The sequence below is a fragment of the Suricata suricatta genome, chromosome 2 (assembly GCF_006229205.1).
Source record: "Suricata suricatta isolate VVHF042 chromosome 2, meerkat_22Aug2017_6uvM2_HiC, whole genome shotgun sequence".
NCBI classification, from domain to species: Eukaryota; Metazoa; Chordata; class Mammalia; order Carnivora; family Herpestidae; genus Suricata; species Suricata suricatta.
The window spans coordinates 130,224,619-130,248,985 of NC_043701.1; the positions used below are offsets into that span (position 1 = coordinate 130,224,619).

A 24,367-nucleotide genomic window follows, 5' to 3' on the forward strand; every position below is an offset into this window, starting at 1 on the left:
TAATATAAGTTAGGAAGAAAGCCAGATTATAAATGTCTTTGAAGCCCATTCTAAAGCTATTATTATGCAAGCAATAAAGAGTCACTGAAAATTTCTGAAAAAGAAATGGCAATGGAAGGAATGTTTAAATTAACATAGTTCTTGAATATACTAAGCATTCACAAACTTGGTATTGATAAATTAGAAATTATACTGCTTGAAACCCAAAGTTTCAGTACACTGAGATAATCAATAAAAATTCAAAGATAATTGATACTGTTATAAATGAAATTAACTTGAAGAATCAAACCATTGGGAAACCAACCATTCAACAATTATTTATTAAGATAAATTCATTTATTTCATCTTCACCAAATTTTCTTTGTACTATGTGCCAATTTTTAAAATGATCAAAACATGGATAAACTTTTTTGAGGGGACACATAATTTTTTGAAAAATTGTGGGATAGGAGAGTATGGTATTAGTCAGATTTGACCACAAGATCATAAAGAAAACTATTTGGGGGAAAAAGAAATACATACAGTTTTTAAAAAGAAAAAGAAAGAGAGAAGACCAAAGGTTTTACCATTTTCCCAAGAGTCTAATTTATAACATTTAAACCATTCCATTCTGGAGTGCTTTCTCATAATCCTTGCTGATTTTATCTTTAATTGTCAACTGGTCTACTTCGGCCAGATCCTTGTTTGTCAAGGGTTTTGCATGTGGATGGATAAGTTATTCAACATCCCTTTCACTAAATTAACAAAATATTAGTGTGAAGCAGAAAGAGATGTCTGAGTAGGAATTACTCTTTTAATTGGTAAGTTCATTACTGAATTTTCTAATGTACAATAGCTTTTGCTTCTCTGAAGATTCTTGTAATTAATTACAGACTAAAAAATGAATACTTGAATAGAGAGGTCCTCTTGTATATGTAAAGATCTTTAACATAATGATAAAAGCACTAGGCTCTGAAGTCACAGACCTGAGTATAAATATTATTTCAGACATGTAATGACTGTTTTTGGTTTTCTTCATCTGTAAAATAAGGATAATAATACCAATCTCATAGGACTGTTATGAGGATTAAATGAAATAATGTACATACTGTGACTAGAAAATAGTTAATGCTCAATAAATGTTAGCTAAAGGGTTAAGAATTCCACTCGTCAAAATAAAAAAAAAACGTAAGGCAGGGATGATGAATAATCAGGTTATTCTAGGTCTTTCCAACTTACCGTAAAATTAAGACAAAATGTTTCCTCAACATCATCTTCTGGATAATCCAGTAATTGTTGCATGCTTCTGCAAAAACAATATATATTTTTCTTTGAGGTAAAACATTATTGGGTATTTTGACTATTTTGCTTATGAATAAATATATATTTCTCATTCATTCTTAATAAAATCCTTTTATTAATCTGTACTCTGTGTTTCAGAATGGTAGATGTGTAATGGCAAGCTAATAAATAATTGTGAAGGGAAAAAAACTCACTCTAAGGTTTTTAGCTCTTCTAAATACAAAGGCCATGTATCCACCCATTTTTAACATTTGCTCTTTTACATATACAATTTTTATTCCATCTTATGTAATAAATAGGAAGAAACTTTACATATTCCAGCTAGGAATGAAAGTAATCAGAAGTCCAAGTAAATCATTTAACTATTCTCAGGAAACATTACCTTCCTAAATTTGTTATCTGATATTTGAAAAACATTGTTAAATTACTAAAAATTTAGCAAATGGTTTTATACACAGAAGTCTTTCAGTAGAAAAATCTGACCTGGGTAATACAATGAGTTCTCCAGTATGAGAAGGGCTTTTGTTTATTTTGGAAAATCAACAAGCACAAAATACAATTATTCCTAAAAGGAAAGCTTTCTGTACATTTCCCATTCTCTATTACATAAACCCCACTCTCGTCACTTTTTACAACTAACCTCCCAACATCAGGCACTAGTTCTTTCAAATCATCCAAGGATGGCTTCTTTTTCAACAGTTTCTTATATAAAGCCAAAGGAAAATGGAGGTCCACAATAGTAAAATTATAAATTGCTAATCCACAGATAACACCAATCAAATGGAACAAATCACTGTCTTCAAATGTCTAAAAATAAAAGGGGAAAAAAGTAAAGACCATTTTCCAAGCTAAAATATTACATTATTTTTGATGACAAAAACACATACTTGTAGTAGAAAATTTTGAAGACACAGAAAAAGTAATGAATAACAAGAAAAGCTCATTCTCAATCATATCTCCCTGGGATAATATCAGTGTTAGTATTTCTACACATTTCCATCAATATATTTTCTAAGACAAAATTAAGACCTTGTTAAAAATCACAAATGGTTTTCCCCCCAGAAATATGAACATTCCTACCTAATTAAGCATTAAATTAACAAATAAAATGATTACTAGAACATTTAACCTGATTTAAATAATTATACACATTCAAAATTTGGAAGATTTAAAAAACATAAAGAAAATGAATAAATGTCTGTAATCCAATCACTCAGAAACAATGATTAAAAAAATATTTTGACGTATTTCCATCAATTGTAAGTTCAAAAAAAACAATTTAAAAACATTATACTTAAGGTTTTCTCATTTTTCTAATCAAAAAGCTGAAACAGTAGCTTAGTTTCGAGAAAAGCCAATGAAAAACAAGCTAATTTGTGCTTCAGTCTCAGGGATTGGAAGTACCAAAAATACCTTTAAAGTCCAGTAGCCCAAGCTCAGTTAGTAAAACATAACACTCTGAAAGTCAGAGGTACTAACTAGAGTAGCATTGAAAACAGGATATGTGGTGAAAAGTCCCTTGCCATTCTGGAGAGAATAAAGCCAAAGTGGCTCTGGAATCTTAGACAGATGATGCATTAAAAAAAAAGGGATCAAAGGGTCCAAGGGGATTAACAGGTGCCAACCTCCAGTTATAAAATAAGTAAGTCATACGGATATTAAGTAGAGCATAGGGAATGTAGTCAATGTTTTAATAGCTTTGTATGGTGACAGATGGTGACTACAATTTGAGTACTGTACATACACTCTGTATACTACCTATGTGTACTATGAATCGCTATGTTACACACTTGAAACTAATATTATATTGAGTGTCAACTATACTTCAACTAAAAATGTAATTTAAAAAGTTAAAACAGTTAAGCCTCCAACTTCAGTCAAGTTATGATCTTGGGAGTTCATAGGTTTGGGCCCTGTGTTGGCCTGCAGCCTGCTTCAGAGTCTGTGTCTCCCTTTCTCTCTGTCCCTCCCCTCCTCATGCTCTGTTTCTCTAAGATAAACATTAAAAAAAACATTAAAAAACAAAGTTAAAACATAGAAAGTACATACAAAGAAACAAGTGGGTCAAATGAAGGTATGCACTGTTAACAATGAGAATCCTAGCTTCCCTTTCCAGTGTTCAAAACACTATTAGATCACTGGCAACCAAAGAGTTAAAAAAAACCTAAAGAATTAAAAACCTATATTTGTTGACATTTGACAATTCCTCCATGAAATGCCCCTACCTAATCACTCTATGGATGGGGACTGTAAATCATAAATGTGTATGTCCAAGCTATGTAAATTCTGAGTCTCACATTCTTAACTGTAAATAAAAAAGCCAAGAATCACAAGAAAAAGACAAAAGAAGTAACTGTCCAGTATTCAAAAGTGTCCAGTATTCAATAAAAATTTATGAGACACGCAAAAAAAGAATATGGCCCATTCGTAAGAAAAAAAATTATTTATATATAAATTATTGACAAACGCCCAGACATTGAATTTATTAGACAAAGACTTAAAATCAACTGTCTTAAATATGCTCAAATGGCTAAAGGAAAACAGAACAGAAGAACAATATCTCCTCAAATAGAGAATATCAGTAAAGAGATAAAAATTATGGAAAGGAACTAAAAATTCTGGAGCTGAAAGTACAATAAATCAAACAAAAAATCTCTCACTATAAGAGATTTGAGCAGGCAGAAGAAAGAATCCATGAACTTGAGGATAGATGAATTGAAAATATCTACTTTGTGGAACAGCAAGAAAAAAGAATGAAGAAATATGAACAGAGTCTAACAGACCTGTGGGACACCCTCCAGTGTATCATCATATAAACAGGAGTCCCACAAGGTAAAGAGAGAATGGGGCAGAAAGAATATTTGAAAAAATGGCTGAAAACTTCTTAAATTTGATAAAAGACATAAATCTATCCAAATAGCTCAACAAACTTCTATGACAAACTCAAGATCCACACCCAGACATATTTTAATCTAAGTTGTTAAAAGTCAATTACAAAAAGAGTGTTGAAAGCAGCAAAGGGAACCAATTCATCACATAGTAGGCCTTCTCAATAAAATTAATAACGATTTCTAATCAGAAACTATGCATGCCAAAGATAGTGGAATGATACACTTACAGAACTGAAAGAAAAACTGTCAAGCAAGAATTATATATTAGGAAATCTTAGATAAAGAAAAACTGAGAGAGTTTGTTGTTACTAGACCTTCCTTACAAGAAATACTAAAGTCCATTAGGCTGAAAGGAAAGGATGCTACACAGTTAACTCGAAGCCATACAAAGAAAAGAATTCTGCTAAAGGTAACTAAACAAGTACATATAAAAGTTAAAATTACTATATATTTTTTTTTACTTCTAACTCCTTTTTCTCTGTAGATAATTTAAAACTCAAATGTGTAAAATAACTATAAATCTACGTTAATGGGTGTACAATGTATAAAGTTGTAAGATGTGACAATAAAAAAGAGAAAGGGACAGTTGTTTCAGGAGCAGAGTTTCTGCATACTATGGAAGTTGGTATTAAATCAAACTAGATTGTTATAAATTTAAGGTGTTAATTGTAACCCTCAGAGCAACTACTAAGGAAAAAAAATATATATATACACACACACATACACAGAGAAAGGGAAATGAGAAAAGAATCAAAACACACTAGACCAAAAAAAAAAAAAAAATCAATTTTTTTAAAAAGGCAGTAATGGAAGAATTGAAGAACAAGAGATAAGACTTGCAGGAAACAAACAGTAAAAATGGTAATAAGAGCTTCCTTATCAGTGAACAGCTTTAAATGTAAATGAATAAAATTCTGCAATCAACTAATCTACAATGGTTTGACTTTGGATTTTTTTTATTTTACAATGGTGCAAAAGTGATACTACACCAGTAGAGACCATACTTCGTATTTTAGGTTTTTATTCTTTTCCTGGGATAGCAATGTGTACTATGTGCTGAGCAGCAATAGTAAGCCACAGCTCCCAGTTAGCCATGCAATCATGAGGTAAACAACCAATACACATATAACCATTGTGCCCATACAAGAATTCTATTTTCCATTTTCAGTACAGTATTCAATAAACTACGTGTGATTTTCAACATTTGGTTAAAAAATATGTTTAAGATGATTTTGCCCAACTATAGGCTGTTCTCAGCATGTTTAGTGTAGGTTAGGTTAAACTCTAATGTTCAGTAGGTCAGGTGTAGTCAATGCATGTTTGACTTTAAAATTTCCAATTTACAGTGGGTTTATTGAAATATAACTCTATAGTAAGTCTAGGAAGATCTGTATATACTGTCTACAAGCCTCACCTGAAAGTCAGACACCAGATTGAAAGGGAAAATTTGAGGGGTCCCCAGGTGGCTCAGTTGGTTGAGCATCAGACTTCGGCCCAGGTCATGACTGCAAGTTCAAGCCCCACATCAGGCTTGCTGTTGTTAGCGCAGAGCCTGTTTCAGATCCTCTGTCCCCCTCTCTGCCCCTCCCTCACTTGCACTCAAAAAAAAAAGTGAAAGTTTGATATGCCATGTAAATAGTAACCAAGAGAGAGCTGAGTGGCTATCTAGTATTAGACAAAATAGACTTTAGCTTCAAAATACCTGAAACAAAAACTGACACAACTGAAGGGAGAAACACAGTTCTAATATAATAGTTGGAGGCTATAATATCCCAATATTCAATATATCAATAATAGATATAAGAATCAGAAAATCAATAAGGAAATAGAGGACCTGAACAACACTATAGTATGACCAGACTGAACAGACAGCTATAGAACACTCTATTCAGTAACAACAGAATACAGGGGCACCTGGATGGTTCAGTCGGTTAAGTGTCCGACTTCGGCTCAGGTCATGATCTCACAGTTTGTGGGTTGGAGCCCCGCATTGGGCTCTGTGCTGACAGCTAGCTCAGAGCCTGGAGCCTCTCTTCAGATTCTGTATCTCCCTCTCTCTCTGACCCTCCCCTGCTCACGCTCTCTCTCCTTCCCTCAAAAATAAATTAAACATTAAAAAAAAGAGTGGGTTCATGCCTCCAGCTGCTGTAAAAAAACAACAGAAACCATTGTTCTCAAATGCAAATAGGATATTTTCCAGGAGAGTACCACATGTTAGATAAAAAATCAAGCCTTCAAAAGTTTATTTATTCTTGAGAGAGAGAGCGAAAGAGCGCGTGCGCGGAGCGCAAAGAGGGAGGGAGACAGAAAATCCCAAGTAGGCTCCACACTATAGTGCAGAGTCCCATACAGGGCTTGAACCCCCAATCCAGGAGATCATGACCTGAGCTGAAACCAAGAGTCTGATGCTTAACCGACTAAGCCACCGAGGTGCCCCTCCTTCTGCCCTTGGTTTTTTATGTTTTTTAATATTTTACTTGTAAGTAATCTCTATACCCACATGGGGCTTGAGCCCACAACCCTGTTATCAAGTTCCACGCTCCACTGACTGAGCCAGCCATGCGCTCTGTCTCTATATTTCCTTCTGTTGCTGATTTCTAGTTTCATTCCTTAGTTGTCAGAAAATACCTTTTTCTATGATTTTAGTCTTTTTAAATTTAGAGGCAATTTAAAATTCCTAATTCATAGGAAAATTTTTAGTTACAAATATATATATTAAAAAAGAAAATGGGTGGGAGGGGTGAGCTAAATGGGTAAAGGGCATTAAGGAAGAAGACATTTTTGGGAGTTACACACAGGGGATGAATCACTGAAATCTACTCCTAAAATCATTATTGCACTATATGTTAACTTGGATGTAAATTTAAAAAATTAATTAAAAATATCTCAAATCAATAATCAAACTTTATATCCTAAGAAACTATAAAAAGAGGGGTGCCTGGGTGGCTTAGTCGGTTGAGCATCCAACCTTAGCTCAGATCATGATCTTGCACTCTATGAGTTCGAGCCCCGCGTTGGGCTCCATGCTGACAGCTCAGAGCCTGGAGCCTGCTTCAGATTCTGTGTCTCCCTCTCTGTCTCTATCCCCTCCCCTGCTCATGCTCTGTCTCTCTCTCTCTCAAAAATAAATAAAACATTTTAAAAAATTAAGAAAAAGAAAAGAAACTTGTATATAAAAAGAAAAGCAGACTAAACCTGAAGCTGGTAGATGGAGATAACAATAAGGATTAAAGTGGAGATAAATAAAATATAGGATAGAAAAACAATACACACAAGCAACAAAACTAAAAATTGATTCTTTTAAAAGAACAACAAAACTGACAAACCTGTAGCTAGGATGACCAAGAAAAAAAAAGACTCACACTACTAAAATGAGTATTAAAAGTGACATTACTATCATCCTTACAGGCATAAAAAGGATTGTAAAACAATACTATGAACAATTGCATGACAACAAAATAGATACTCTAGATGAAATGGGCAAATTCTTAGGAACCTAAGACTACCGAACTGACACTGACACAAGAAGGAAAAAAACAACAACCTGTAACAAGAAACTGAATCATTAACCATTCATTAAATCATTAAAAACCTCCAATAGGGGCACCTGGGTGGCTCAGTCAGTTAAGCATCTGCTCAAGTTTTGGTCTCCCGATTCTTGAGTTTGGGCCACTGTCAGCACAGAGCCTGATTCTGGTTCTCTATCTTCCTCTCTCTGATCCTTCCCTGCATTTGCACTCTCTTGCTCTCAAAAAATAAACATGAAATAAGAAACCTTCCAACAAAGAAAAGCCTAGGACCAGATTCTATCAAATATTTAAAGAATAATTAACACCAATTTTTCCTCTTCCAAGAAAACGAAGAAGGAACATTTTCTAACTCATCTGTGAGTTCAAATACCATGACACTAAAGACAGACAAAGGCATCACAAACACCAAAAAGAAAACTATAGACCAGTATCCCTAACAAATAAGGATGAAAAATCATCAACAGAATATTTGCAAAAGGAATTCAACAGCATACTAAAAGTATTATATACCATGACCAAATGGCTTTATCTCAAGAATACAAGGTGGTTCAAATTAAAAAAATGCACCAATGTAATACATCACATTAATTAATGGAATAAAAGAAGAAAACCATGTTTGTCTTCATGCACAAAAAGCATCTGACAAAATACCACTCTCTTTCATGATAAATATACTCAACAAACTAGGATGAAAGAGAACTTCCTTAATGTGATCAAAGGAATTTATGGGGGAAAAAAAAAGAACTTATGGAAAATCGAACATCCTGCCAGATCATGAAAAGAAAAGCATGTATCTTGTATCTGTATCTGACAGTGTACTAGAAGTTCTAGCTAAGGCAATTAGATGCAAGAAAAAGAAATAAAGGTATCTAAATTGGAAGAAAAGAAGTAAAATTTAATCTATTGCTTTTGTAGATGCCATGATCTCATATAAAGAAAATCCATCCACAAAACAATCTATTAGAGCTGATAAATGAATTTAGCAAAGTTGCATAATACAAGATCAAAACACAAAAAGTAGTTATATTTCTTTTAGTATACATGCTGTCAAAGTGAGCATAATCAGTTGTATTTCTACACCCTAGCAGTGAACAAACCAAATATAATACTAACACAAAGCTACAGTAAACAAATAGTGTGGTACTGACATAAGGAGAGACATATGTTTCACTGGAATAAAACTGAGGGTCCAGAGATAAATCCATATCTTTGTAGTCAATTAATTTTCAACAAGGGTACCAAAACCATTCAGTAAGGAAAGAACAGCCTTTTTAACAAATGATAGTGGGACAACTAGGTATTCATTAGCAGAGAATGAAGCTGAATTCTTACCTCACACAACAGCCAAAAATTAACTCAAAGTAGATCAAAGACCTATAATAGGTTATAAAACTATAAAACTTGTAGAAGAAAATTCAAGTTAGTCTTCATGATCTTGGAATAGCCCATGGTTTCTTAGTTATGACACGAAAAGCACATGCAACAAAGAATAGCTAAATAAGACTTCAACAAAATTTAAAACCTTTATGTGCAAAAAGGTATTATCAAGAAAGTGAAAAGACAACCATAGAATGGGAGAGAATACTTCCAAATCACACATCTGCTAAGAGTCTAGTATCCAAAATATATTAAAAAACCTCTTAAAATTCAAACAACAGAAGACTAATTTTAAAATGAGCAGAGGACTTAAAAGACATTTTGCTAAAGAATATAACAAATCAAACACATCAACTGGCCATTAAGGAAATGCAATTTAGCACCACAATGAGATACCACTTCATGCCCACTGTAATAGTAAGAAATATATATAAATAAAAAGTATTTTTGAAATACACAATTTAAAAAAAAATTTTTTTACTGTTTTATTTATTTTTGAGACAGAGACAGAGCATGAGAAGGGGAGGGGCAGAGAGACAGGAAGACACAGAATCTGAAGCAGGCTCCAGGCTCTGAGCTGTCAGCACAGAGCCCGATGCGGGGCTTGAACCCATGAACCTGAGATCATGACCTGAGCTGAAGTCGGAGGTTTAACCCATTGAGCCACCCAGGCACCCCGAAATACGTAATTTTTTAAAAAGGAAAATAGCAAATGTTGCCCATGAAATAGAAACTGGGGTCCTCATATACTGTTGATGGGGATGTAAACAGTTTGGTGGTTCCTTAAAAAGTCAAACTGAATTATAACATAATTCAGCAATTCCACTCCTAGGAATACACCCAAACTAACCAGTGTGCAAACAAAAACTTATACATAAATGTTCATAGCAGCACTATTCAGAGGATTTTACCAAAAAAGGTAAATAACCCAAATGTCTATTGGTTCAAGCCCCACTTTGGGCTCTGTGCTGAACGCTTGCTCAGGGCCTGGAGTGTGCTTCAGATTGTGTGTCTCCATCTCTCTCTGCTCCTCCCCGCTCATGCTCTGTCTTTATCTCTCAAAAATAAATGTAATAAAAAATTTTTTTAAGTTTTTAAAAGAACATATAGCCCTCTGCCTTCTCCCTCTCCTGGTCAAGACTGAGGTTTAGGTAATATACTTACTCTGAGGGAGTGGTCCTGTATGTCTAGGGCTGAACTTTCAGCCAGTGCAGCAAGAAGACTGACTACTTATAGAGTAGACTGAGTAAATATCTTTAAGATGATAGCTATGAAGTTTCTCACTGGTGATTTAAGTCACATAAAATGGAAAAGGTGGCTAGAGTAAACTCGATTGTGTTTACAAAAATTAGAGATATCAGTATGATCTCATGGTTAGAAACTATATGTTGGAAATCATAAGACGTTTACATATGTGTGTACATACATAGTTCCTAATTCTGTCTGCTGAGAATCTGAAAACAGATTCTCCTGCTACTCCTGGTAGCAGTGAGTAGACTTAGCATTCAGAGCATGAGAGCTTTTAAGGAGAAAAGGCTAATGCTAGAGCTGGAGTAAACACAACAAGAGCCTATAACATTTGTTGTACCAAATGTAAATAATAATTAAGAAAAATTGGGACACATCAAAAGTACACAAAAGAGGAACCAGTTCAACAGGGCTCCAATTGGTGAAATCAAGATATAACTGAAAAGACCTCCCAGAGATCCACATGAAAGCTTGTTAGACTCCCCCACCCCTGGTCTCAAAACATTACCCCTCTAGAGAACTGAATGAAGTCCCATAGAACTCTCTGTGTTCCTAGCAGGACAGGCCTCCACCCCATGTACCCTGGTAGATAGAATTTATATCTACCATACCATTAACAAACTACCCTAAGAGACCAAGCCAAGAAGGCGACTGTAATTCAGATTATCCACCTACCTCAAAGGCCATCAGGCCTACTCCACCATGTCCTACATGTCTTACATGTCTGTTTATCAACATAGGAAGCCTCAAACTTACGGGTTATCCCTAAGCCCATCTCTATGTGGCATTGCATAGGCCCTAAAATCTGACACAATCTTTCAACTATCCTTGCTCCACTAAACCCTTTCAGTGTTTGCCCTGGAACTCATAATCTATCATTTGGAAAATTGCCCGTATCCTAAACTTCTTTCCGAATTTCCTTCCTCTTTTGTAAATGAACAAGACTGTCTTCTGAGGACACAATTTCCCCTAAACAGTGTCCATTTTCTCTTCCAACCCCTCATACAATTTGGCATAAAGGTTAAGTCTCCTGACCCTTCACTCTTTCTAGGCCTCCTTCCAGTTACCTTCTTAAAAACTCCAGCTCCCCTAACACCTTGGCCAACTGACCACCTCCCCCTGCTATTATTTGTGCAACTCTCCTGAGGGTATACTCAAAGGACAAAAAACACAAACTCTGCAAAAACAACTAAAAAAAAGAAACAACTATTTTCAGCTTTTATCATGATACTGGTGGTAATGTTGGTATTATTAGGCATCAAATGTAGTTCTGGAGTATTTTTTCATACCAAGTACACCAGCTAGTAAGGAAGCTATGAAAAGAGTATTAAAGTTGCATCAAAAGAACTCAGGTGTCAACTTGTAGAGCTCTTTTAAGACAAAGATAGGATAATATGAGCATCAATAAAGATAATAACTATGATGGACTAAACACATCAAATATGTTTAAATCAATGAAAAAAAAACTAAAAAAATTGTCACCATTGAAGTATGCCAAGGAACGGATAGATTCATTCTTTTGAAAAATTGGTAACTAAAGAGAGAGAATCCATTCCCATATGAATTGTACTAAGGAACCAAATAGTACATACAGGAAAATTTCTGTCTAGAAGTACTCAAGCCAATAAAATAAAAAAGAAATGTTAGAGTAGCACCATTTTGCAATCCCTAATAAATTAATGAGGCACTGCATTGATCAATGACCACTAACATCACAAAGGATAGCTAGCCTCCTGAAACATGAATAAATAACACAGCAACGTTTTTAGAACCAACAGTAAATATTCTATTCAAAATTCTTTCAACTCATTCTACAAACTGAACCATCCATTTCATTTAAAGTCTCTAAATCAAGGGGCAGTGAACTTTCTGTAAGGGAACAGATGGTAAATATTTCAGGCTTTGTTGATCATACAGTCTCTGTCTTAATTACTCAATCTGCTTTTTCCAGCTATAGCTAGAAAGTAGTCATCAACAATAGGTAAAAGAGTGGGCCTGACTTTATTTACAAGAACATGTGCTAGGAAGAACTTAGTTTATGGACTGTAATTTGCTGAGTAGTTACCTTTGCCCTAAATGAAAATTAGAAAAATCAATGATTGCTATTGATAAATTAATTCTTCCCAGAAGAGAAGTTAATCTGGTAATTGTTATTCAATCCTCAAATCTAAATCAGTGGAAAGAAAGGTCAACATCATCCTTGACCATTCCTTTATTTTGCTAATCTGAAATGTGTGGGAAGCATTAATGTGTTTTGATGACTGAGTCCAAAAGTTTATAATTTTTCAAATTGTAGTAAAGCATATTTCTAAATAAAATGTTAGGAATTCAGTAATAACTCTTATTTACTGAGTTAACTTGACACATGTAGGTATACATACATAGGTATATACATAGAAATAATTTAGATGGTTGGACTTCACCTTATCAGAAAACCAAATGAGCCTGGAATCTTCATAATACCTAAACATGCCATATTTAGGATCCAATAATTCCCTCATGATGAGCAAGAAAAATTCTTTGCGTACTCCTCCTGCATCAACAGCATCTTCTCCAACAAATATAACCTAAAATAGCATAATGCAAACACTGAATGTAAAGCAATGGAAGTATATTCTGGAGAGCCCATAACGTCTAACTCATTACAATAAATGCTCAGCAATTAATGGCTTAAAAAATTTTTAAGTTTTATGTAGTTTTATTAAGTTTCAAAGATACATTAAAAACAAAACTTTAAACATATTTTCTGAATAAAGTCTCAAATTATGTAATAGAAAATGTCAAATTACCTTGAGTGGTTTTTTGTAGTCTATATTCTTTGTTTTCCTAAGGACTTCCATTGCATCTCCTACGATATTTTCTCTACGCACAACCAGAATTAAGCAGGGATTCACAGATTCAATCACCGGGAGAAAAAGAGAGGAGACATTCTGTCTATGGGCCTGATCAATAGCCATCTGGAAAACAAAAAATTAAAAATTTAATACAATACTATAAACAAACGAATGTGACTGGGTAAGCTAACTTCTACCTATTAATTATAACCTTATATTTATAATTCCTATAACAGTTGCTCAGCTACTTAATTCACATAGCACTTAACATAGTATCTAATAAAGCACAACAGCTTAATAAACTGTATTCTCAGCATAGTGTCCTAATGACTTTTTTTAATGTTTTAATTTTAGTGAAAAAGAGAGAGACAGAGAGACAGAGAATCAGAAGTGAGCTTTGTGCTGACAGCAGAGAGCCCAGTGCAGGGCTCGAATTCACAAACCGTTAAGATCATGAGCTGAGCTGAAGTCAGGTGCTTAATCGACAGAGTCACCCAGATGCCCCTTGAATATTTTTATACTCATGTATAGCTAATGATACCACTAAGCAAGCATGGAACTACTATAATATGGTAAACCTAAACACTGCTATTTCTCAAGAAATAAGTGGGATGAAGAGTGAGGAAAAAAAGAAAACAGCATTAAAATAACCTCAAATGAGAATAAGGAACAGCTTGGCTGTTGATGAATTTTATAGAAATTCATCTAGTAGGGGTGCCTGTGTGGTTCAGTCCGTTAAGCGTCTGGTTTCTGATTTTTGGCTCAGGTCATAATCTCACAGTTCATGAGTTCGTGGAATGGAGGGAGCCCTGTGTCAGGGTCTGCAGAGCCAGCACAGAGCTTGCTTGGGATTCTCTCTTCCTCTTCCTCTGTCCCTGCCCCAGCTTGTTCTCTCTCCTTCCCTCCCTCTCTCCCTCTCTCTCTGTCAAGAATAAACATTAAAAAAAAAATTAAGCTAATAAAGTGATCACCAGGCTCTCAAAGCAAGCATCTGGCTTTCACCATTTAATGCCTCTGTTCTTTTCCTATGGTTTCCCCAGTGTTCTTATTCTAAAATGGAATGTACTATATATTAATTTTTTTAATGTTTTTTATTTATTTTTCAGAGACAGAGAGAGACAGTACGAGCAGCGGAGGGTCAGAGAGAGAGGGAGATACAGAATCCGAAGACAGGCTCCAGGCTCTGAGCTAGCTGTCAGCACAAAGTCCAACGTGGGGCTCGAACTCACTAACTGTGAGATCATGACCTGAACCGAAATTGGACGCTTAACTGACTGAGCCACCCAGGCACGCCTGGAATCTACTACATATTAAAAGCATGAGGTGACTGTTGTTTTAAGAAAGACCATCAAAAACTGATTTACCAGCTGTTAGTATAAACCATACAAAAATATTTCTCCTGAGTGTGTCTGAGTGGTTGAGTCAGTTGAGACACCAACTCTTGATTTCAGCTCAGGTCATGAAACCAGGGTGGTAGGATCAAGCCCTGTGTTGGGATCTGCACTGAGTGGGGAGCCCTGATTAAGATTTTCACTTTCTCTCACTCTGCCCCTCTCCCCTGCTTGTGCACACACATGCTTGCTCACTCTCTCTAAAACCAAAATACATATGTGTATTATTTTGTTGATGAAAACGGATATAACCATGTATGTAACATTTATTTATTATTTAAGTATCTACAGACATTAAAATTTTTTAAATGTTTATTTATTTTTGAGAGAGAGAGAGAGAGAGACAGAGCATGAATGGGAGAAAGGCAGAGAAAGAGGAAGAGACAAAATCCGAAGAAGCAGGCTCCAGGGTCTGAGCTGTCAGCACAGAGCCCGACACCGGGCTCAGACTCCTGAATCACGAACTCATGACCTGAGCCAAAGTCAGATGCTTAACTGACTAAGCCACCCAGGTGCCCTTATGTAGAGGCATTTAAAATACCAAATGCATTTATTTTAAAGGAATGAAAACAGCTATCAAAACTGGGGGGAGGGATAATTTTTTAAAGCATCTTTAGGACATTTTAAGTGCTCAAGGTTTCTTCCTATCCTTTTCTTAGTCCTTATCCTGTATAGTCTGATATTCTATACTAGAAAATAAGACTCAAAACCTTTTTAAATTTACATGCTCAAAAGATAAAGCAACTCTACTGTAGTTCTCAAAGTCATACTGTAAATTAGTTTTAAAATAACCCTTCATTATAAATGAAAAAATGTTCAACATAAAACAGCAGATTGGGGGAGGGATGAGATGGAAAAGCATGAGACGACCCAACCTGAGGAAAATGTCTTCCTTATTACTAAAACTTTCTTCAAGGAAACTTCATGTCCTCCCCCTACAAGTGATCAAATGTCTCTTACTTTAATATCATATCACTTCTGGTCACTTCCATCTTTTACCAAGTATATAAATATGGAATATATAATGAAGCAAGGTTTGAAACAAACCCACATTTACTAAGTAAGCTAATAAAACTATTTATAAAGATTACACATTTCTACAATGAAAGAGGCTTATACCATTTTTTAGATATAAATGATTAAAAGCTAAACTATTCTATTTTCATTTAAATAGATATAAGAAGTCCTCATAACAATATACATGTCACCTGCAACAGTCCTCTTCATAAGGTACCAAAGGTACTTTGCAAAAGACCACAAAAGTACAGAATATTCCCAAAGATTACAGATTATAGGCAAACTTCAAGTATTTACTTTAAAAAAAATTTTTTTTTTGAGAGAGAGAGAGAGAGACAGAGTACAAGTGGGAGAGGGGCAGAGAGAGAGAGACAGAGCGAGCGAGAGAGAGAGAGAGAATGAATCCGAAGGAGGCTCCAGGTTCTGAACTGTCAGCACAGAGCCTGACATGGGGTTCGAACCCACAAAGTGCAAAATCATGACCTGAACAGAAGTCAGATGCTTAACTGACTGAGCCACCCAGGCACCCCAACAAATATTTACCTTTTAAAAATATTACAGAAGCAATTCCAAAACCATTCTCAAGTCAGATTAGTATTAAACTATATCTTACCTGCATCTGTAAGACTGCATCTGTTTGTAACAGAGTAGTTTTTGCTTGGGCATCAAATACAAATGGATATGTGCAGATTGTAACAGGGATATCTGCCAACTGGAAATAAAATTAATTTATTAGAACAAGCTGACTTGTGATATATTTTTTTGTAGGTACTGTCATTTCTTTTAAAGCTCATCATATTCTTGGTTTGTGCACCTCTATGTTGTTCAGGAATTATAAATATTGTGCTTACTTTCAAATATAGAATTTTTACTGATAATCAGATGAGGCACTTGAATAACCCCCTGTTGTTAATAACCCCAATTTCAGGAAGGAATTATATACTTCAAAGTTCATACAACTGTAAATTACACATATCTTTTGCTTAACATGTATTAACTCCAAGATTCAGTAAATTAGGATGCAAATATATCATAAAATTGGGGGCTCCTATGTTAAATACATTACCCAGTTCTAGAGAACCCACGGCTACTCTACCAACTGAGGCCAATGATAAGCAATCTGCTTATTCATTCATTTAACAGATATTTACTGCATGCCTTTAGGGTGCCAACACTATTATAAGTCCAACAATCTTTCATTCATTTAATCTACAAAATAAATACCATGAGTATTATTTTCTGTCAATCTTTAAAAGTTGAGAAAACAGATTATTACTATTATCACACATTACCCACTTTACACTTAACAAGTAATACAGTGATTGACTGCTATGTATTTCAACAATGCAGAAAGATACAAAGATCTATGAATTTCTAGTCACAGATTCTTAAAGTCAGAGGCGGATGTATTCCTACGATCTACCCAACAAGGCAATGTTTTTGTGTCAGCTCTGAAACACAGCCCCTGCTGCAAGGTTTCTAGTGAAGACTTAATACACTATGAAAAAATCCACTTCTTATGTGCTTAGGCAGTTCTTTTTATTAAGTCTGAATCCACATTTATAAACATCACTATGCATCACTCTGTTTTGTATTGCAATCTTCATTGCAGGGAAGCCTATATAGTTTAAAATTCAAGTCCCCATGCTCTCTCTAAATTCTTTTTTCCATAGTAAACATTCCCAGTTTTTCCAGCCATTGTGAAAATAATGTGGTTTCTAGCCCCTCTCCATCTCAACTGCCTTCTTTTAAATGTATTTTAATTTATGTAAGTTTCTCTTAACAAAAACAAACAAAATAATCTAAACAGGCCCAGTCAGTATAGAACACAATAGGACTATCAACTCTTTGTTGTCAACATGGAAGACAGCAATTGTAGATTATATTAACCTTACAATAAATTATCATTTTTCACTATTTTTCATATGACAATTTTTACTTTCATCCTGTATTTGTATCACTACCTATTGATGGTAGAAATATTCTGAAATTCAAAACTACCTAGATGATTTCTCAGGTCCCTTTTGGTTCCAAAAGCCTACAATTTCATAATTTTAAGTGCTATTTCTATGAGAAGATAAGGAAGCAAACAATATTAGGCCTATAATATGAAGTTAACTCTAAATGCTTCATTGGTTCAAGTGCTGAGAAAAATGCAAAACAAAACAATAAAACATGAAGTCTATAATGGAAGTATAAAAGAAGTATTATAACACTACATGTATTAAATGGGTTATTTAGGTTTGTTGATAAACTAAACCAAAGTGCTAGAACTTTATATGTTAAAATGGTATATTACACAAAGTGAGGAAGATAATCATACTGAGTTTATTTAACTTTATGATGATCATTCTGAGTATCAATTATTAACTTAAAAATTGAAGATCATTTTAGTTCTATATGTTTTGCCTTATTGGGTAAGCATTTATCAGATTTTAAAAGTTTGCTTTTTTTATATTACAAGGGACACATATTAATTTCATACTGGAAGACTTTAGGAGGGCAGAAACTATTTTAAAGCAAATATTGTTGGGGTGCCTGGCTGGCTCAGTCAGTATAATATGTGACTCTGGAACTCAGGATTTTGAGTTTGAGTCTCACACTGGTGGAGAAAATAAAATCTTAATTTAAAGAGTTTCTTTTTATTTTTAAAATAGAAATTTTTTTTTTTTTTTTTTTTTTAAGAGAGAGAGTTGGGGAGGCGGGGCAGAGGGAGACAGGGAGAAAGAATCCTAAGCAGGCTCCATGCTAAGCACAGAGCCTGATGGGGGCTTAATCCCAAGACCCAGGGATCATGACCTGAGCTGAAACTAAGAGTCGTACATTCAACCAACTGAGCCACCCAGGCACCCCCAAAATAAAATATATACTAAAAAAAATAATAAAGCAAATATTGTTGAAAGGCATCATACAGGTGTAATGTTAACTAAAACAGAGGTTTTAATTTTCTTCAGAAAATTCCTTTGAACTCTTATATACAACTATACACTCATTAAAAAATTATATATAGATAGTGATATCTTTCTATCTATATATAGGTTTATCAAACAAAACAGGAAACTTTTGCTCTCCTATCACTTAAGACAAAACAGAGTATATCTTACTCTGAACACGAGACTTTATTACACCAACTTACCTCAGTTAATCCATGGTTGACATCCTAAGACAGCAGTGTAGAACGTAACAGTAATGAGGAAAGAGCAATGTTAGTTTCCAAATTTAACTATTTCTATTCAAAGTAGCATTTCATATATTTTGCTAGAATACTGAATTAAGTAGAACAAAATACACCTACAACAAAACTAACCCTTTCCACATGCACCTTATATATCTATACCTACAAAACTAAGACCTTTGTTTCATGTATCTTGAAGTCATAAAACTATCAAGGCTTGAACATAATGAAATCTGGCTTTAGCAACTAAGCACCCCATTTGTGGAATTTAGGTAGAATGGGGAAACTAATCATAATCCTGGCTTGGTCTTGAAGAAGTAATTTTATGTCTTAGTTTCTCCATCTGGAAAATGGAGAAAATAATCCTCAGACTGCAGGACTTGTTTAAATCTTGACAAAATGCTTGAAAAGTATTTATCAGATTAAAATAATACATGGAAACAATGTGAAGAAAATAAGCCATTAAATGTTTTTACTTGTCAGAAATAACCAATGAAACATAGGGTGTCTTAAATATTAAGGAGTCTTTAACAATAAATTAGTTTAAAATTGAAAGTACAGGACAGGGTTTAGGAGTTGATAAACAGAAAGAAAAAATGAGAGAAAGAGAGATTTATGAAGGGAATAATAATGGATATTATGATGAAGGCTTATCACTTCACTCAACAGACACATACACTCTTTGCAGAAAGCTTCTACATATGCTCAGGGTATAGACTCATATAAAGTGCTAGAATGTCCAAAAACACGTCTCTAAATATGAAAATGGTACCCTGCATAGTGAGGAATTAATCTTACCCAAGGAGAGGTCTGGTTCTGCCCTAAGCTACTGGGGGTGATCTCTAGGCCATTGGAATATAAGGTCTGATAGGAATGTCTTTGTTTGCCGGAGGGTTTTGGACCATTTGGTTATCATTTCTGCCTTCAGAAGGGCTGGAGGCTAAAGGTTATCCACATAGGCAGTATGCTATCATACATCAATAAAAACTCTAGGCATCAGGGATCTGGTGGAGCTTCTGTGGTTGGCAATATTCTGTGAGTATTGCCACACAGGGATGCTAGGAAAGTAATTCATCCATGACTCCACAAGGAGAGGAAGCTGTGCCTTTGGTACCTCCTCCAGAGTCCACTCTATGTGCTTTTTCCTCTGATTGATTTTAATCTGTATGCTTTCCATACAATAAACTGTTAACATCAGTATAACAGTTTCCAGTGAGTTCTGTGAGAACCTGTGGCAAATTACCGAACTGCAGTGTCATGTGGGGAACCCCTCAAACTTGGAACTCGCGCCATAAGTGAGGGCAGTCTTGTGCAGTCTATTCCTTATAAATACAAGGTATATTAAATGCTCACACACTTTGGGGGTACCTTTGGAGGGTTTAAGATATGAGCAAAGAGAGGGTTCTTTCACTATATTGTGCTAAATAAAGCCAAAGCAGTATGAGAATACGCAAAACAGGACTCCATACAAATACTACTCAGGGAAAGTTATTTCTTCCAAAAAATTCAGAGTACCAAGTTATCACTACATAAGTGCCCCTACTAACAATGTTAACAAGAAAGTTCTTTAGAAGTTGTATTACTGAAAGCCTTTTAGATTACACCAGTTTAATCTGAAACCAACTTAACGGGAACATGTGACATTCTTTTATAGTGTATCCTGTGGGGACGTTTTAAAAATGCTATTACTATCATGAAAGCTTGAATAAGCAAAGAAACACTTTCCAATATTTTCTGACTACCTACAGCCTGCTTGATAACTATACTAGATACCAAGACAGTTTTTATGAGATTAATTTTATTCTTAAATAAATAATAAACAATATATATGCACTACTTTTTACTGCTACATGTAAACAGATAAAGGTGCTATGCATATCATTATGCATTGGAGAAGTCAATAAGATTGTTGGAATTTATAGTGTGACTAAACCATACTAAAGCAGTACCTGTTTGATTGTAGAGAGATGTAAGCTAAAAGGAATATATGAAATAATGGGACGTGTGAAAAGCTTGAGAAAAGAAGAGAAGCTTTTGGATATCAAGTAAAACTATTGTCTAGGAGAGAGGCATCCAAGGGTGAAACAATCAGATTAAGATCATTATTAGAAATTTCAATTTAAAGGTTAAGGATCTTAGACAAAAGCTCAAACATTTTAAAAAAGATAAATGCAAAAAGGAAAAAAGGTATATGCTTAAAAAAGCACAGATGAATTCTTCTGAAAAACATTAAAGTTGCAATGTAATTGTTATATTATTTGCAAATCTGATTCAGTCAAAGTAGTATTTCCAAGGGAATTCTAAAAGGGAAACAAAAGTCATGTGAGGGTTGGAGACAGGCTCTATCATAAAACATATGAAGTCAATTAAAGGTTTATTGCTAAAAATTCAACATATCATTCAATGTGTGACCTACTATTGGCTCCAAATCCATATCTCAAGCAATAGCTGTTGGCTGTTTTTAGAGCGGGAGTCCTGAAACTGGGTCAAGGCATGCCTAATTTTAGTTACTCAGTGTCCTAGAAGCTGGAGTAAGAATGGCTTTAAGGGAATGTTCAAAAGTCAGGTTCTCATGGTCTAAAGCACACTTCACTAAAAATGCTTTTAAAACCAACGGTTAATTATGGTTCCAGGTGGTTATAGACAAAAAGTTGGAGTTCATTGGCATGTTTTAATTTCAACTAATTATTTATGGAAAAACACTACACCATTGCTGGTGTCATTTTGATTTAGTGATGTAACACAGGATTACTCTAAGGGGACACTGAAGTTAATGAAGTGATTTCAGTAAATATGAAAAGTCTTGGTGACTAAAATGGAAAAAGAAAGATAACATCTAAAACATGAAGAAAATGAAAACACACAAATATAATTTGGTAATCCAATACACAATCAGTCTAAGAGTTTAGTCTGTGAAATAGTAATGCCATTAAAAGTGATTAGGGAGCTTTACAAAGCAATGATGAACTTTTCTAGGAAATATTACAGTTGCAAAGGAGCACAAATGTACTTTAATTTCTTCTTTTTATTAAATGAGAACAAAACTCAAAACAGAAAATACTGGTGGATCTTTCCTAAGCTGGTCACCGCAACTGTTATATCAGTCTATTTTTCTAGTTTGCTGGTGAACATGTCATGTTGCTAGCTCAGCATTGTTAAAGTACAACTTAACTCCACAGAACAAAGACAGTGATTATTTATTACACAGAAAATTAATATCAAATAAATATGACTTATGACTTGAAAAACTCTAAATATCCTACCAATTTACCAAGTATCTTCATTGGTATCTACTTGTATATGACATGTCTTCCATACAGTTCTTGAAATAAATGAGTATGTATTTTTAAAACCGCATAAGAACTTTACAGTAATACAAATAAGTGGACCTAGCATAGACCATTTTATACTTCATTCTAAGTTAATCAGTTTTACTAAGTAAATATCGATGGTATGTAGGACAGTACTAAAAGTATCAGAATTTAGTAGAACCACTAAGGTATTTTCAACTTAAAAGCAAAGTTAAGAGAAAGTAAGGTAATACACAACTGAGACCAGTACCTAGAAAGTGGAGAAAAATCAAACAGAAGAGAAAAAGAACCCATGTGCCATTTTATTTTGCCTAGAGATTACTTGGAGGGAGAAAAACAGATAAAAAGCAAAAGGAATCCAACTGAATAAGTTTCATACACCAGATCAGAGTCTTGAGGGGCAGCTGGCTGGCTCAATTGGTAGAGTGTGTCTCTTGATCTAGGCACTGTGAGTTTGAGCCCCGTGTGGGGTGTGGAGACTGCTTAAATAAATAAATAAATAATAAATAAATAATCTTAAAAAGAAATCAGAGTCCTGATAAACAAAAACCAGACATGTCTAGAGTAACCAGCAGGAGTAGAAAGATCAAGCAAAAAATTTCATAGAGTTAGGTTAAAAAGGATGGGAAAATGTAAGGGGATGAGGCGAAAAATTATAAGTTTCAGTAGTACAAAAGGATATCACAAGGAAAGCAAAGAACTTCGGAGATTTAGTTTTTAATGTTTAGAGATCAGGAAAGCATATATGTGCTGGATTCTTAAAATCCTTGACTGGGAAAGAAAAGAAATGTAGGGAAAAATATTTCAATAAATTATAGCATAAAGCATATATAATAAAAGTAAATAATTTCCTTGCAGTATTTAGGACAAGGTAAAGTTACATATATATGTATATATGTGTATATAAGTAAAACTTACAGACATATTTCTTAAAATTCATAGTAATTGTTTTATCAAAGAATATTTTATTTTTATTTTTAATTTTTTAAATGTTTTTTATTTATTTTTGAGAGACAGAGACAGCGTGAGCAGGAGAGGGGCAGAGAGAGAGGGAGACACAGAATCTGAAGTAGGCTCCAGGCTATGAGCTAGCTGTCAGCACAGAGCCCAACCGTGAGATCATGACCTGAGCCAAAGTCAAGACGCTTAACCGATTAGATTGAGCCACCCAGGCGCCCCTATCAAAGAATATTTTAAGTTTTCACATTAAAGCAATGGAATTACTTCAAGATAACTTATTCAACAGAGGTATATATGTGTGTATACATACACATATATATGTATTTATGTACATGTATATATATGTTAATGTGTCTACAAACATACATACACATCTATATCATCACAAAACAGCATGTGAGTATATTTAGGATAGATTCTTTTAAATCGTACTTAAAGTGTTACTGTGATGTTCAGCCTAGCACTGAGACTAGTAATACAAGCAAGAGTTTTATTAAAAATCCTCAGGAAAAGAATCTTTAGACTTATGTGTAAATGTGAAATGTGAAAGCACTTTTAACTCTCTCAAAGGAGCTTTGTAAAATCAAATGTCATAATATAAATTAATGAACTATATAAATAAGAGTTGCACAAAGACTTTCAAAGTGAATGCCAGTTTTCTTTTCCCAGAGGTAGAATAGAAGAACCCAAATCATGGATTCTGAATTCTGATTTCAAAGATTTGATATTAAACCCACTATGCAAATAAAGAACAAGCTTTCACTGATGCAGCCACCTATTCACTATCACTGTCTACAAAAGAAGAGAAGGAAAACCTGTGGTTGAAAGAGTAATGGAGGGCAATTACCAAGTTTAGTACAGATATAATCTGGACAGAATGAGAAACAAAGAGAAAAAGCCTAGAAATAGGAAGGCAGTCCTCTATTGCTTCCCTCTTAACAGAAAATAGTAGCACTGAAACAGCACCTAAGGAAATTCAATTTGATATCATCTCAGCTATATACCAAGAGGGGTCTGGGTACGGGCCTGCCAAACTTAAAAGTAAACATTCAAATCAAAGCTTTTCCACAAAGATTACTACAAACTATAGAATCCTATGAGACTATTTGTCTTATTTGTTATGAATACAAGTAGTTTATGACCTATGTATTATATATAAATTCAGATATCAAAGGGTATCTAATCTAATTCATAGTAATACAGGAAAATACAACTCGAAGATAATGTTTCTCAAACTAGGCTTGCATCTCTGAGGGATATTATTTTTAGGGGTCTATGAGTGCTCTGGGAGAATTTTTTATTTTTAGTGTTTTTATACAGAATTTTTTTTAATGACTTAAAAATCTAAAATT

The 24,367-nt window shown here is 34.4% G+C and overlaps 1 protein-coding gene across 7 annotated transcripts in view; it reads right to left on the bottom strand.

Annotated features, from left to right (window-relative positions):
- The window catches only part of HERC4 (HECT and RLD domain containing E3 ubiquitin protein ligase 4), a 137,251-nt gene that overhangs the window by 13,504 nt on the left and 99,380 nt on the right, over window positions 1-24,367 (bottom strand). For 6 of the 7 annotated variants that reach the window (XR_003905535.1, XM_029931764.1, XM_029931763.1 and 3 more), the window contains 6 exons: window positions 18,706-18,729; window positions 16,183-16,281; window positions 13,117-13,284; window positions 12,751-12,894; window positions 1,922-2,088; window positions 1,219-1,285 (listed from right to left, as the gene is read on the bottom strand). Coding sequence is in view for 6 of the 7 variants with exons in the window: in XM_029931764.1 (XP_029787624.1) it covers window positions 1,219-1,285; window positions 1,922-2,088; window positions 12,751-12,894; window positions 13,117-13,284; window positions 16,183-16,281; window positions 18,706-18,729 (669 nt within the window). In the remaining variant the exon portion in view is untranslated. The remainder of the gene's footprint in view (window positions 1-1,218; window positions 1,286-1,921; window positions 2,089-12,750; window positions 12,895-13,116; window positions 13,285-16,182; window positions 16,282-18,705; window positions 18,730-24,367) is intronic. The other variant, XM_029931766.1, reaches the window with a different exon arrangement.